Here is a 13,768-nt window from a genome sequence, read left to right on the forward strand (position 1 = left end):
CTAATATTGAGTTCGAGGACAGCATGTTCTACAGAGCAAGTTCCAGGATACCCAGGGATTACACGCTTGTCTGGAGGGAAAAAAATGATTTGCTTATACATTCCAGGTCAGAATGATGTTGATTTAGGTTCAGCTAGCCAGTAAATCTTCCTGCTGGGAACCAGGACTCTCTGGGGCCTAGGTATACATGATAGCCAAAAACTCAACCCCTTCAACTTAGAGGGTAGCCATGCCTCAGCCAGTTGGGTGCCAGTTGGTGTCAAGACAGAGAGCACAAAGCAGTGGGGAGCTGTCAATTGCCCTTAGTGGTTGGGTAGGCAGCATGCCAAGGCTAGCCTCAGCTGAGCCCCAGAGCTGCCAAGGGTATCCCCAGAGGAAGAAAAGAACCGCAGACTCAGCCAGAGACAGCTATACACCACAGCTGACACGGGGGAAGGTGGGGAGGAGACATGCAGGCGCTCTTGGCCTAAGTGCCTGCTCACTTGTGACCAGCAGCTTTCTCCTCCAACTGCGTCTTTCCAAGGCAGCCATGTCTGGACAGTAAGTAAGTATTGCCCAGCAGTGTACCTTAGGCCCAGCTCCTTCCTTGTCGCTCAGTAATCCACACTTGTTTAGCCTGTTCAGAGACACTCAGTGGGGCAGCCTTCTACACACTGCCTCCTAGGTGGGGCTGATGCTGTGTTCTCTCACTACCAGTGAAAGGCAAACTCTGGAGCCTGTCTGCATAACTCTCGGAGATCAGCACACACTCTGGGCCCTGGACATTCACGGGAAGCTGTGGTTCAGAACTGGTGTGATTCCCAAGAAGCCCCAAGGAGATGATGATCACTGGTGGCAGGTAACTGACGGGACTTTCTCTGACTTACAGACCCACACTTTCTGCCTTACCTCTTTTCCTTAAGAGACTGGATTAAATTAGTAGTGCTTACTTTTACCATTTAGTAGATGTGACTTTCCTGTGGTTGGGTATATTAAAAAATACACAAAAAAACTTTCCCTCGTAGGAAATGACTTGTAAAAGCTTTCTTTACTTTAACACAGGCTGGAATTTATATGTTTATTTAAATGTTATTTAGGCATTCACCATTATAGGCTAAATAAATCCAGTGACATCCATTTGAAGACCTGGGTAATAATGATGTTTAATTCTGGACAAACATACTAAGAAAAGAGACCAGACAATAGGTTTGGAAAGCCAACCCACAATTAAAACTCATCTATCTGTACTTGCCTGAAAGGCCTTTAAGTAAATGATACTTCAACAAAGAACTGAGCATTTCCCCACACGGTGAAGAGAGTACTGTGAGGAGTAGGGGGTGGTCCCAGCCCAACCTTTGGTGGATTTTGAAAGGAGCATCCACTTTCCTGTCTTGCCACCATCCAGAGCTAAGCTTTTAGCTGTCCCATACACACATTGTGCCCAAGGTGCTTCTGACAGATGTGCAGTGTGAGTCCTCACCTCTGTGTCTCCGTGGTCTGCCTAGCGAGGCTTGTCTTGAGCGTGCTGTTCTCCTTAGTCTTCCCCATGAAAGTGAACATGTATATCATACACACACACATACATGTATATAAAATTCTATATTCTAATATTTGAGGTTTATATGATTCAGAAATAACTATCATGTATGAACATGCACATGTAAACAACACATAAGCATATATACATATCTGTATGTGTTAAATTCTGGTGGAATTTTTTGTGTGTGTACAATAAGCATGCATGTATATATGTGTATATGAGGGCAGGGGTGTGTGTGTGTCTATTCTTATAGCAGCCAGAGTTGATGCTGGAATCCTACTTGATTGCTTTCCACTTATCTGCTGAGGAAGAGTCTCTGGCTGAGCCTGAAGCTCACAGACCTTAGCTAGCCAGCGTGAACCAAGTTCCAAGCACTGAGTTTACAAGCAACCCACTCTGCCTTCTAATCCTTATATAGGTGCTGGGGTCCAGACTCCAGTCCTCACCCTGTGTGCTCGGCTCTTCATCCACTGAGCCCTTATTTTGTTGGTTTTGCCTGTTGGGGTGCTGGGTGCTGCATCCTCCAGTCATGAAAGTCAACACAAAGAAAGCTGTCATTTTTTTCATAATACACACAACTTTAACAGACAGAGGCACCCAGGCGGTGGTGGCGCACGCCTTTAATCCCAGCACTTGGGAGGCAGAGGCAGGTGGATTTCTGAGTTCGAGGCCAGCCTGGTCTACAGAGTGAGTTCCAGGACAGCCAGGGCTACACAGAGAAACCCTGTCTCGAAAAAACAAAAACAAAAAAGCAAAACAAACCAAAACAAAACAAAAAAAAAAAACAAAAAAAAAAACAGACAGAGGCACAGAAGCAGAGTGAAATAGTTCTATGCTTGCCTCCTCCTCCTCTTCTTCCTCCTCTTCCTCTTCTTCTTCCTTCTCCTCCTCCTTCTTCTAATGTTTATTGATGTTTTGCCTTCATGTGTGTCCGTGAGGCTGTCAGAAGCCCTGGAACTGGAGTTACAGACAGATGTGAGCCACCATGTGGGTGCTGGGAATTGAACTCAGGACCAGTCAGTGCTCTTAACTGCTGAGCCATCTCTCCAGCTCAATTCTTTGCTTTCTTTATGGCTCCAGAAGCAATTATATTTGGCTACTAGGTCTTTCCTTTCTCTTTCAGTGGGAGACCTGCTTCCATGTCTGTCACTCTTGGGTATCACAGACTTAGTGTGTGGCTTTGGCGTAGTGACTGCTAGGTCTCCAGTGAGCAGCACTGATCCTGAGTTGCACAGGACCCAGGAGTCCCACAGGAAGGCTGGATGCTGACTGTGGCCGCAGCTCTGTAGTGAGTGGGGCTGTGCTCCTTCACAGGCAGAAGGGCAGCATTTATGTGTGATATACTAACTTGCAATCATTTCTTTCATGTTTGTTTTGTTTTTATAAATTTAAGTTCCCTGTAATACTTTCACTTATTATTTCATTGTGTGACCTGGGAATGGATCCTAGGAATAGGGCGTTTGTGCTAGTATCTATAATAAATCTAATACTGATCCAATACTGGGCAAAAATACTAGAGAGGATGGTGAGATGCTCAGCATGTTAGAGAGATTGCTTAGCATGTTAGAGAGCCTGCTGAGCCTGGCGACCTGAGTCTGAGCCCTCGATCCAGCGTGATAGAGGAGGGGGTGGCTCCCAAAAGTTGTCCCCTGCATGTGTGCTGGAGCTTGCATGCCTGTACACACATATAATATATAAATAGAGATAAATGGAATGTAATTTTAAATACTGCAGAGAGTTCTGCTGAGCCAGGCTTCCACCTACTTTTCTTTGGCACAGAGCTAGAGAGATGGCTCAGAGGTTAAAAACACTGGCTGCTCTTGCAGAGCACCCGGTTCAGTTCTCAACTGGCAGCTCTCAAACTTCTGTAACTCCAGTTCTAGGTGTTCTGATACCCTCTTCTAGCCTCTGTAAGCCCCTGTTGTACATACATACATACATACATACATGCAGGCAAAACACACAAAAGTGTAAATATTAACAAATATTTTTAAAAAGAACTCTATCAGAATTGGCTGCTCAGCAATCAAGAAGCTTCCCTCTGGGAGATAGTTGTCCCAAGGTGTCTAGCAGTGTCTGTACAGAAGCTCTTCAGGAGTGCTGTTGAGGTGAGCTGCACATCAGATGGCTTCTAGAATCTTGGGTCTTCTTGCTTAGGCTGATATCTGATATAAGTTGCAATAGTCATGCTTATAGCTTAAGTAATTGCTTCACACACCTGGTAGAGTGTTTTTAATGTTCATATTATGATTCTAAGTATTAACCATTATTGTCATTGGAAACACCTGAATTTAAAACTAAATTTATTCTTTATCATTCTAACTAGAGTAACAGTTTTCTTAGGTGACGTGGGTGCTGTGTAATCACAAAAATGATAATACTTAAAACAGAGCCAAGTGATGTAAAAGTAAAATAAGGTGAGAACATTCTCTTCCTTGCCCATGAGCCCGCCCGAGGACAGTACAGCTGCTTCTTAGCTCGTCCTGTGCAGAGGTGTGTATGGGCTCAGGCACTTGGTGGTCTTGCTGCCGGGTACTTTATGTGGGTATTGCCTTTGGAGGCAGATGGGCTTCAGGGCCTGCACCGACAGCAAGGCTCATCGGGCTCCCTTCCTGCAGGTGAGCATCACGGACTATGTGGTGTTTGACCAGTGCAGCCTGTTCCAGACCATCATGCATGCCACACATTCAGTAGCAACAGCAGCCCAAGCCCCCGTGGAAAAGGTGGCAGATAAACTGCGCATGGCGTTTTGGTCTCAGCAGCTGCAGTGCCAGCCTAGCCTACTAGGGGTTAACAAGACCGGTGTGTGGATCTCCTCAGGGAAGAATGAATTCCACGTTGCTAAAGGAAGTCTCATAGGTGAGTCGATTACTCTAGCTTCCACGTTACTCTTACTTTGTTTATCTTATTTTTCGTGGTAGTGGGAATCTAACCTAGGGACTCACAGAACATTTAATGAGTGGCTGGAAGGTTTCCTCTTGAGATGATACAGTGCCAGTGGGAAAGCGCCCTGTGACAGGGGCACCCAGGCTTCCTGGTCTCTTTCCTTCCTGTTTTCTTTTTCATTCTGTCATTCCTAAATCATGGCATCTAGACAGTGTGGCATCACTTTCCTATGGAAACCTAGTATGCTATAATAAAGACATCTGGGAGACTAGCTCAATTTCACAGTCCACTCAGGGCTGGGCAGGGAATTGGCTCTGCAGATAAAAGGATATGCCACACCAACCTGCAGGTTTCTGTTCACTCTCTAGAAGTCATGTGAGAATCCAGATACAGCCAGGCATGGTGGCACATGCCTTTAATTCCAGCATATGGGAGGCAAAGGTAGGCAGGCAGAGCTGAGTTCAAGGACAGCCAGGGCTATGTAGAGAAATCCTGTCTCAAAACAAACAACAAAAAGCCAGATACAGTGGAGGCTCAGGAGAGCATGCCTCTGAGGACATGGGGAGGCAGTGACAGAAGTGGGCAGATGGTCACATACACAGCCCACTGGCAGAACTGGGGACCTTGCCCCTAAAACAAGAGGAAAATTCTAGGACAGCCAGGACTATACAGAGAAACCCTGTCTCGAAACCATCCCCCCCCCCAAAAAAAAAAAAAAAACAAGAGGAAAAGAGAAGACATAACTCCAAAAGTTGTCCTCTAATGTCCACACACATGCCATGACACACTTGTGGACATACACCAAGAATCTGGTTTAAAGCAGTGTATGTGGTTGGGTAGAGATGGCTCAGCAGTTAAGAATCTGAGGGTAGGAGTTCAGATCCCGGTACTCACTCCCGGTACAAGCCAGCCTGTGACTAGCAACAGGGAGAGGCAGGAGAATCTTTGGGGCTTTTTGGCTTCTAATGCTGGAACACGATCCTCAGGATCAGAGAGAGACTTGTCGCCAAGTCCTGTGTGGAAAGTGATAGACGAGAACACTCAGGAGCCTCCTCTGGACTGGAGGAGCATGCTTAGGCACACACTCCCACACAGACACGTGTACAGCGTCTACTGAGAGAGAATAGTCCATTTACAGGGGGAAATTATGGCCACTGTGGGACATGCAACATGCTGGGTGTCTGTAGATGAGCTGGGTGTTCACTTCTGAAGGACTCCCCCTTGATGACTCTCCTCAGCTCTGTCTGCTGGGTAGCCTCTTTTGGCTTAAGTGAACAAGGTATGGCTCTTGTTGATGACGCTTAGAGAAATAAGTAGCTCATGCCACTTTGTGTGAGGACGCTAGAAATCATTGTAAGAGCTTTGAAGGACAGCTGTGGTCTAAAACAAGAACTGAAGGGTTAGAGCTTTTTGCTTGTTGGTTTTTTTCTTTCCTTAACCCACTTTTATACTTATTCTCTCCAGGAACTTACTGGAATAACGTTGTTCCCCGGGGAACAGCTTCTGCCACAAAATGGGCCTTTGTGTTGGCTTCTCCTGCTCCCACCCAGGATGGTGAGTCAGTCTTAGCCCAGCTAAGAAATGTGGTACGCAAGTTTAGTCAGTGGATGGAAAGTTCAGACCTTCATCTGACTGTGGCCTGTGGGTGTGGAGATGTGGCTTACAGATCCTGAGAGGGGATGCGGCAGTGTTGTGAGCCAGCAGTGCTGGATAGGCCCTGCTCAGGAGAGCTACCAAGTGGGGGTAAGGGTGACAAAGCTGAGTCTGAGGCAGTGTCCTTTGGAAGGTCACCATGCAGTGTGGTAGGAGCTGGCAGCAGATGACTTCCTCAGGGTCTTTCCCATTTCTTCCAGAGGACCTGAGTTGGATTCCAAGTACTCATATGGCAGCTTGCAACTATCTGAAATTCCAGTTCCGAGATCCATACAGTACCTTCTGCTTTCCGTGACATGGGGACCACACACACACACAGTGCAGACATACATGCAGAGAAGATATTCACACACATACAATAAAGAAATCTCAAAACAAAAAACCCTCTAAGAAGTGAAAATAGCTGGGTGTGGCGGTGCACACCTTTACTCCTAGCACTGAGGATCTCTGTGAGTTCGAGGCCAGCCTGGTTTACAGAGGGAGTTCCAGGACAGCCAGGGCTGCACAGAGAAACCCAGCCTCAAACAAACCAATTAATTAATTAGTCAATTAAAATAGAAATAAAAGTATTCTAAAATATATGACCACAAGTTTTAGCTAATACTTTAAATTACACAGTGTGGCCGGGTTTTAATTCCCAAGGATGACTGGCATTCTATTTTTTTTTTTTTTTAGTTTTTTGAGACAGGGTTTCTCTGTGTAGTCCTGGAACTCTAGGCTGGCCTTGAACTCAGAAATCCACCTGCCTCTGCCTCCCAAGTGCTGGGATTAAAGGCGTGCGCCACCACTGCCCGGCAGATGACTGGCATTCTAAATAGAAACTGTTAACCCTGAAAGTCTCAGGACATCAGAGGACTGCAAGCAAAACTCTGAGGCCAGGGTCAGAGGTGAAGGAGGTCCTCCTCCTTCAGCTGCCTGCTGTCCACCCATTAACAGAACAAGGGAAATGCCTCTAAGACACTGTCTGCCCCTCTCCTCCCGGGGACTGAAGAGTAGACAGCCTAATAGTCAATGTTAAAAATATAGACTGCTGACACCAGAGGGCATGCTGATGTCTGTGATCTGTGCTGTCGCCGGACAGCAGGAAGTCCATAATTCATGCTACTGCCGGCTGCTATGGGCAAGGAGACTTCTTTTACAGCGGTATTTCATAGGCCCTGTTTTCTTTGCAGTTCTTGAAATGTCTCGGGCTTGACCATTTTAATGTCTGATGGTAGTGTTTCCTTCTAACTTCAGAGGTATAACAAACCTACCCGTAAGGTAATGATGAGTGACCAGGCAATCTGTGGCCAGGTGTCAGGGCTCTGCCTGAGGATAAAGACTGTGCGGTGCTCTTAGGGTGGGTGGCTCTGTGAGACGGTGTTTGGTGACAAATGTGAACCTTTTCTGCAGGAAGCTCCTTATGGCTATGCCAGAGCAGCAAGGACCTGTGTATCATCAGTGCCCAGAATGTACAGTGCCGCCCCTCCACAGTGCAGCTGCCCCCTGATGCAGAGATGAGAACTTATGCTGCCTGCCAGGATGCACTATGGGCCTTGGACAGCCTTGGACAGGTGTTCATCAGGACACTTTCCAAGAGCTGCCCCACAGGCATGCATTGGACGAAACTGGACCTTTCCCAGCTAGGTATGGTACAGAGTGTGAGTGCTTCACTCAGAATGTAACTGACTAAAACACCTTGTCCCCACATCCACTGTGTGTGGAGAAGGCGAGTTCTTTGGTAATGTTTGTCAGCTGCTGAACTTAACTCAACTGGCCACTTCCCCAGACTAAATGAGCCTCTTAATTTTGTAGGGAGCTTCACCTCTCTCCCTGTGTGCGGTTTATACTGTTCAGAACCACAGGAGCTATGCAGAGGCAGAAGGTGCCACCAAGATCTGCTTAAAATGACAGCACTAGAACAGCTGCACGGTCCTCTCTCTGACCTTTAAATCTGAAGTGGCGACTGTGTCGTGTGACTGGATCAGTGTATGCTGAGCTGGGTCTTGGGCTCTGGAAGAGTGCACACCGCAGGTGCTGCACACAGAGTTGTGAGATCTGAGTTCTCCTGCAGCCACTGAAAGACAGACTGTGCTGTTAACCACGTGCTATGGACCGTCCCGAGAGTCAGAGTGACACAGCCTAAGGTGACATGGAAATATTTCATAGTCTAAGAAGTGATAAGTCGGGCAGTGGTGGCGCACGCCTTTAATCCCAGCACTTGGGAGGCAGAGGCAGGCGGATTTCTGAGTTCAAGGCCAGCCTGGTCTACAGAGTGAGTTCCAGGACAGCCAGGGCTACACAGAGAAACCCTGTCTTGAAAAACCAAAACCAAAAAAAAAAAAAAAAAAAAAAAAGAAGTGATAAAATGAGCTCAGAGTATTATGTCCTCAGTTGACTCAGCAGCAGTTCAAGTGTGGCTTGTCTGATAGTGCAGACAGAGACAAGAGCAGGAGCTCCAGGTCAGAGTAAACTTGAGCTTCCACAGTCCTGTCTGGGAGTGTCTGGTGTGCACTGGCATCTAGTATTTTGTGGACTTAACTAAGTGTTCAATGACCAAGCCCCCTCAGTCAGTCAACAGGTTCTCCAAGTGCAGGAGTGAGGATTAAAAGAAAAGAGACAATTAGACAAAATTGCAGCATGACCCCAGCCAGATCTGAGGCTGAGGCAGGTTTGTTTAATCCCACATTTCTTTTAAACCCTTTTAATACATGCAAGTATTTAGGTCAGTTCTAGGTTGAGGAACCAACAATGCAATAGATACAGTCAAGGAACACAGACAAGGCAATATACAAAGTTCCGTGATCACCCACCCACCCAGCCAGCCCCCCCAGATCACTTCCTTGGACACGCTTTTTTTTTTTTGGTTTTTTTGAGACAGGGTTTCTCTGTGTCTTCCCGGCTGTCCTGGAACTCACTCTGTAGACCAGGTTGGCCTCAAACTCAGAAATCCACCTGCCTCTGCCTCCCAAGTGCTGGGATTAAAGGCGTGCGCCACCACTGCCCGGCTACTCTTGCTGTTTCTAAGGGCTCATTGGGATGACAAAAATATCTGAGCCTACTTCCCTGTCCTAGCCCAAAGTCATATTCATGCCTGAGGCCTACTTCTTTGTTCTAGCCTAAGACTTGGATTCCTGACTGAAATTACTTATGTTTTAGCCTAAAATTAGATTCCTGCCAGAACTTACTTCCTTGTCATAGCCCAAAGTCAAATTCCTGCTTAAAGCCAGTTCTCCTTGTCCTTGGCCAATGTCAAATTCCTGCCAAGCAGCCCCAAGAGCTCTCTACAGTTCAGTGTATATAACTCAACCATGTGAGAGAAGGGGTGGGGAAGCGAGCAGGAGAGCTGCCTCCTACATTGACCACCACCCCTGTAAAGCATGCCTTGCCCTGGTGGGCCTAGGCAGGCCAGTGACTCTTGGCAATGGGGTTTCTGCAAGCTGCTAGACTAGATAAGGCCTGAGCCTAACCCAGTCTGCTGTGGAAACAAGCTGTGTGCCACAGCTCGAGACTCCAGAGGACCTGTGATTATGTCTGCCTTGGGCTTCACACCGTCTTTCAGATCTGCTGTTCATCCAGCTTCCCAAGGGCATGTGCCAGCCAGACAAGGCTGCAGCTGGCTGTGGCCTGGACATGGGGGCCAGTTGAGCCTGCTGCCTGGCCTAAGAGGTCCTTCTTCTGTCCAAAGACTCAGTGGCCCTGAACCTTTCTCCAGCAGTCTCCACTAGACCATGGAGGAAGGCTGCTGGTATCTCTGAGAAAAGCCAGAGCTGTCATTTTATTATTACTACCAAACCTTGAAAAACTAGAGAAGTCTATCTATGTTCATTCAGCTGGAAGTGAAGCCATTTTCCCCAAATTGGTCCCTCCATACAGTCATCCTATCCCAATGACCCCAGCAAATGTCTCTCATCCTGTTGTAGAAGATCCCTGGACCTTTGGTTATGGCACTAGTCTTTGGGCCAGTTGAGTATGCACTAGGACCACTTGACTCCCACCGCCATATTGTGTACTGAACCCCTGCCTCTCTTACATCTGTGTCCTGCCCTGTGCTCTCATGTGATCTGTGTCCTGCTCTGTGCTCTCATGTGTTGCTCTTTGTGACTGATGGTGAAATAGTAGACTCTTGGCACCAGCTTTCTCAGCATACTGAACAATGCCTAACGTCCAGCTAGTAGGCTTGGTGCTGGTGTAAGGGAAGTAGGCAGGGCTCAGTGGAAAGGAGATTGGCCTTGGCTGTGCCAGCGCCTCCACTTGTGCCATGCAGGGTACTGACCTGCAGCCAGGAACACTAAGCACTCTCTCCAGGCCTAGTCTGTATCCAGGGAGGAAAGCAGGGGGGTCAGGAGATAACTTTAGCTGGGCACAGTGGCTTGTGCCATTAATCCCAGCACACACCTCTCAAATCGGAGTCAGAGAGAGAGAGAGGGAAAGGGAGAGAAGAGAGACAGAGAGAAGAGAGAGATTGGGATTTTATTTATTTATTTATTTATTTTCTTTTTTTCTTTTGGTTTTTCGAGACAGGGTTTCTCTGTGTAGCCCTGGCTGTCCTGGAACTCACTCTATAGACCAGGCTGGCCTCGAACTCAGAAATCCACCTGCCTCTGCCTCCCAAGTGCTGGGATTAAAGGCGTGCGCCACCACTGCCCGGCTGGATTTTATTTCTTTGTAAAGATGATTATTTGTGTGTGTGTGGATGTTTTGCCTGCATGTATGTCTGTATACCACATGCATGCATGTATGTCTGTATCCACATGCATGCATGTATGTCTGTATCCACATGCATGCATGGGCTCAACAAGAGTTACAGATGGGGATGGGTATTGGGAATCGAACCTCTGGAAGAGCAGCCAGTGCTTTTAATCACTGAGCCACCCCTCCAAGCACAATATATATATATATTTAAATTGTTAATTAAGGCCAGCAAGATGGCTCAGAAGGTAAAGGTTCTTGACAGCAAACCCAGTGACCTGAATTTGATCCCTGGAACCCACATGGAGGAAGGAGAAAACCAAGTCCTGCTAATTTTCCTTTGACCTCTACACATGAACATGTACTGCCACACAAAAGTGATGTTTGACTTTGAGCTTAGCTGAGTATTGTCAGCCTACAACCCTCCATCGCATCCTTCCCCTCTTACCCTTAACAAGCAAATGCTGCTCTGATTGCCAGAATAGTGGCTGCACCTGTGATTCAGGAAGCTGCGGCCCTAGGGTCACCAGTTCAAGGCCAGCCTAGACTACACAGATGTCAAACAACTATAGCAGTCAGGAAAATAATTAAATTAAGACATTTATTAAATAGCTATTTGTTAAGCCCAGCTAAAGAGATAGAAGAATTTTACAGTGATCTATTATAATCCTTGCTTTTGGAGGAAAATGTGCATCATTTAGCAAATAGTTAAGATGCTCATAACATTTCAGTTCCCATTATTCATAAATATGCATGTCAGGCACTAGACCATTTAGCAAACTGATGCAATTTGTTTAATTCATCCAGTCACAGCATGTGATGAAGACATAGCATCGTCATTATATCATGCAATAATTTATGTGGAGAAGAATTCTATAATATAGGAAACAACAAGCAAATGCTATTATTATTGTTCTACGCCACACACTTAAAAGAGTCTACAGTAGGGTGTAGTGGTGCACCACTGTAATCCCAACTGAGGCAGCAAGGTTACACAAGGTTGAGGATAGGTTGGACTATTAATCACACACACAAACACACACACACACACACCTTTTTTAAAAAAGCAGTTTTAAGAGGAAAGTGTCTGTTGTGGGGAGTAAAAGTTTTTCTCCTTGATGAAGCAAATAAAATGGAAGCTGTCAGGCTCGGCTCCCCCTTAGTCCCAGCCCCAGGCACCAGCAGCTCGCCGTCCCCACGGTGCACTAGTGAGGCTGCGTTGCCCTAGGTGCTTCGATCTGGAGCTGCATATCTTACTGCTACCAGAGGAAAGAACCGAGGAGAAAGTCTACTAACTTAGACTTTAGTTCAGAGGTGGCATAGCACTTTCAATCACAAGAATCTTTCTTGGCTGCTAACCCTGAAGGAATGTGAGGAGCACAGCAAGCTCATGGGGGGAGAAGGTTCTGCCACCCCACCCTGTGGACATACATACAACATTTGAAATAAAACTTCAAAAAAGTAAGCCCCAGCTGGGCAGTGGTGGCGCACGCCTTTAATCCCAGCACTTGGGAGGCAGAGGCAGGTGGATTTCTGAGTTCGAGGCCAGCCTGGTCTACAGAGTGAGTTCCAGGACAGCCAGGGCTACACAGAGAAACCCTGTCTCGAAAAACCAAAAGAAAAAAAGAAAAGAAATAAATAAATAAAATAAAATAAAAGCAGGGACATCAGAAGTTCAGGGCCATCTTTGGCTACATAGCAGTTGAGACCAGCCTGAGATACAGGAGACATGAGACACCGTCTTCAATAAATAAATAAATATAAATGGACTGGAGAGCACTGACTGCTCTTCCAGAGGTCATGAGTTCAATTCCCAGCAACCACATGGTGGCTCACAACCATCTGTAATGGGATCCGATGCCCTCTTCTGGTGTGTCTGAAGACAGCTACAGTGTACGCACACAAATAAAATAAATAAACAAACAAACAACAACAGACACTGGGCTGTGGTGGCACACTCCTTTAATCCCACCACTCGGGAGGCAGAAGCAGATAGATCTCTGTGAGTTCCAGGCTAGTCTACAGGGTACGTTCCAGGACAGCCAGGGCTACATTGAGAAACCTTGTCTCAAAAAACAGACAAACAAAAACCTCTCTATGTTAACAAGGACATAAGCATGTATGCTAGTAGGCTTGTAAAATGGTACAACTTGGAGAAACTAGCATTCTCTTTAAAAGTGACACTGTCAATCCTGATAGCCTGATTCCATCCCTGGAACCATGTGGTGCAAGGAAAGAATGAACTCTTACAAGCTGTCCTCTGACTCACACACGTGTGAATGTAGGGGCCGGAGAGATGGTTCAGTGTCTGAGAGCATGCTGCTGTTCGTGGGGAGGGCCCAACTTCAGTTTCTAGCATCTTTGTCAGGTGTCTCATAAACACAAGTAACTCTAGCACCAGGAATCTGATGCCTCTAGCTTCTGCCAGCACTTATACTCACACAAGTTCTCTCTCCCCCCCTCTCAAATACAATGACAATAAGTAAATCTGGGGAAAAAAATTTAAGGTGAGACATATAAACTATGTCCTAACAATTCTACTATGTGCTTATTATTATTATTATTATTATTATTATTATTGGAAAAAGAATAGGGGCTGGAGATATGACTTAGTGTCCAAAAGCACTGGCTGCATTTCCAGAGGACCTGGGTTCAGCTTCCTACACCCACGCGGTGACTCACAACCATCTGTCACTCTAGTTACAAGGGATCCACTTCCTCTACCGTCTTCAGGCACTACACACACATGGCGTGCTTACATACACGCAGGCAAAACACTCATACACATAAAATAAAAATTAAAAAAATCTTTGAGCCGGGTGGTGGTGGCGCACGCCTTTAATCCCAGCACTTGGGAGGCAGAGGCAGGCGGATTTCTGAGTTCGAGGCCAGCCTGGTCTACAGAGTGAGTTCCAGGACAGCCAGGGCTACACAGAGAAACCCTGTCTCGAAAAACCAAAAAAAAAATAAATAATAATCCTACTCCTTCAGCCTTTCAAGAACTGGGACTTCAGATGTGTACTGTAAGGCCTGGCTCGC

At 46.5% G+C, this 13,768-nt stretch overlaps 1 protein-coding gene across 1 annotated transcript in view; it reads left to right on the top strand.

The window, feature by feature from the left end:
* Positions 1 to 13,768, top strand: part of Tecpr2 (tectonin beta-propeller repeat containing 2) — a 96,043-nt gene that overhangs the window by 68,689 nt on the left and 13,586 nt on the right. The window contains exons 13-16 of the mRNA XM_028764488.1: positions 697 to 838; positions 4,138 to 4,378; positions 5,870 to 5,959; positions 7,451 to 7,684. Of these exons, the coding sequence (XP_028620321.1) occupies positions 697 to 838; positions 4,138 to 4,378; positions 5,870 to 5,959; positions 7,451 to 7,684 (707 nt within the window). The remainder of the gene's footprint in view (positions 1 to 696; positions 839 to 4,137; positions 4,379 to 5,869; positions 5,960 to 7,450; positions 7,685 to 13,768) is intronic.

Source organism: Grammomys surdaster, unplaced genomic scaffold, assembly GCF_004785775.1.
Source record: "Grammomys surdaster isolate TR1022 unplaced genomic scaffold, NIH_TR_1.0 144, whole genome shotgun sequence".
In the NCBI taxonomy this organism is placed as follows: Eukaryota; Metazoa; Chordata; class Mammalia; order Rodentia; family Muridae; genus Grammomys; species Grammomys surdaster.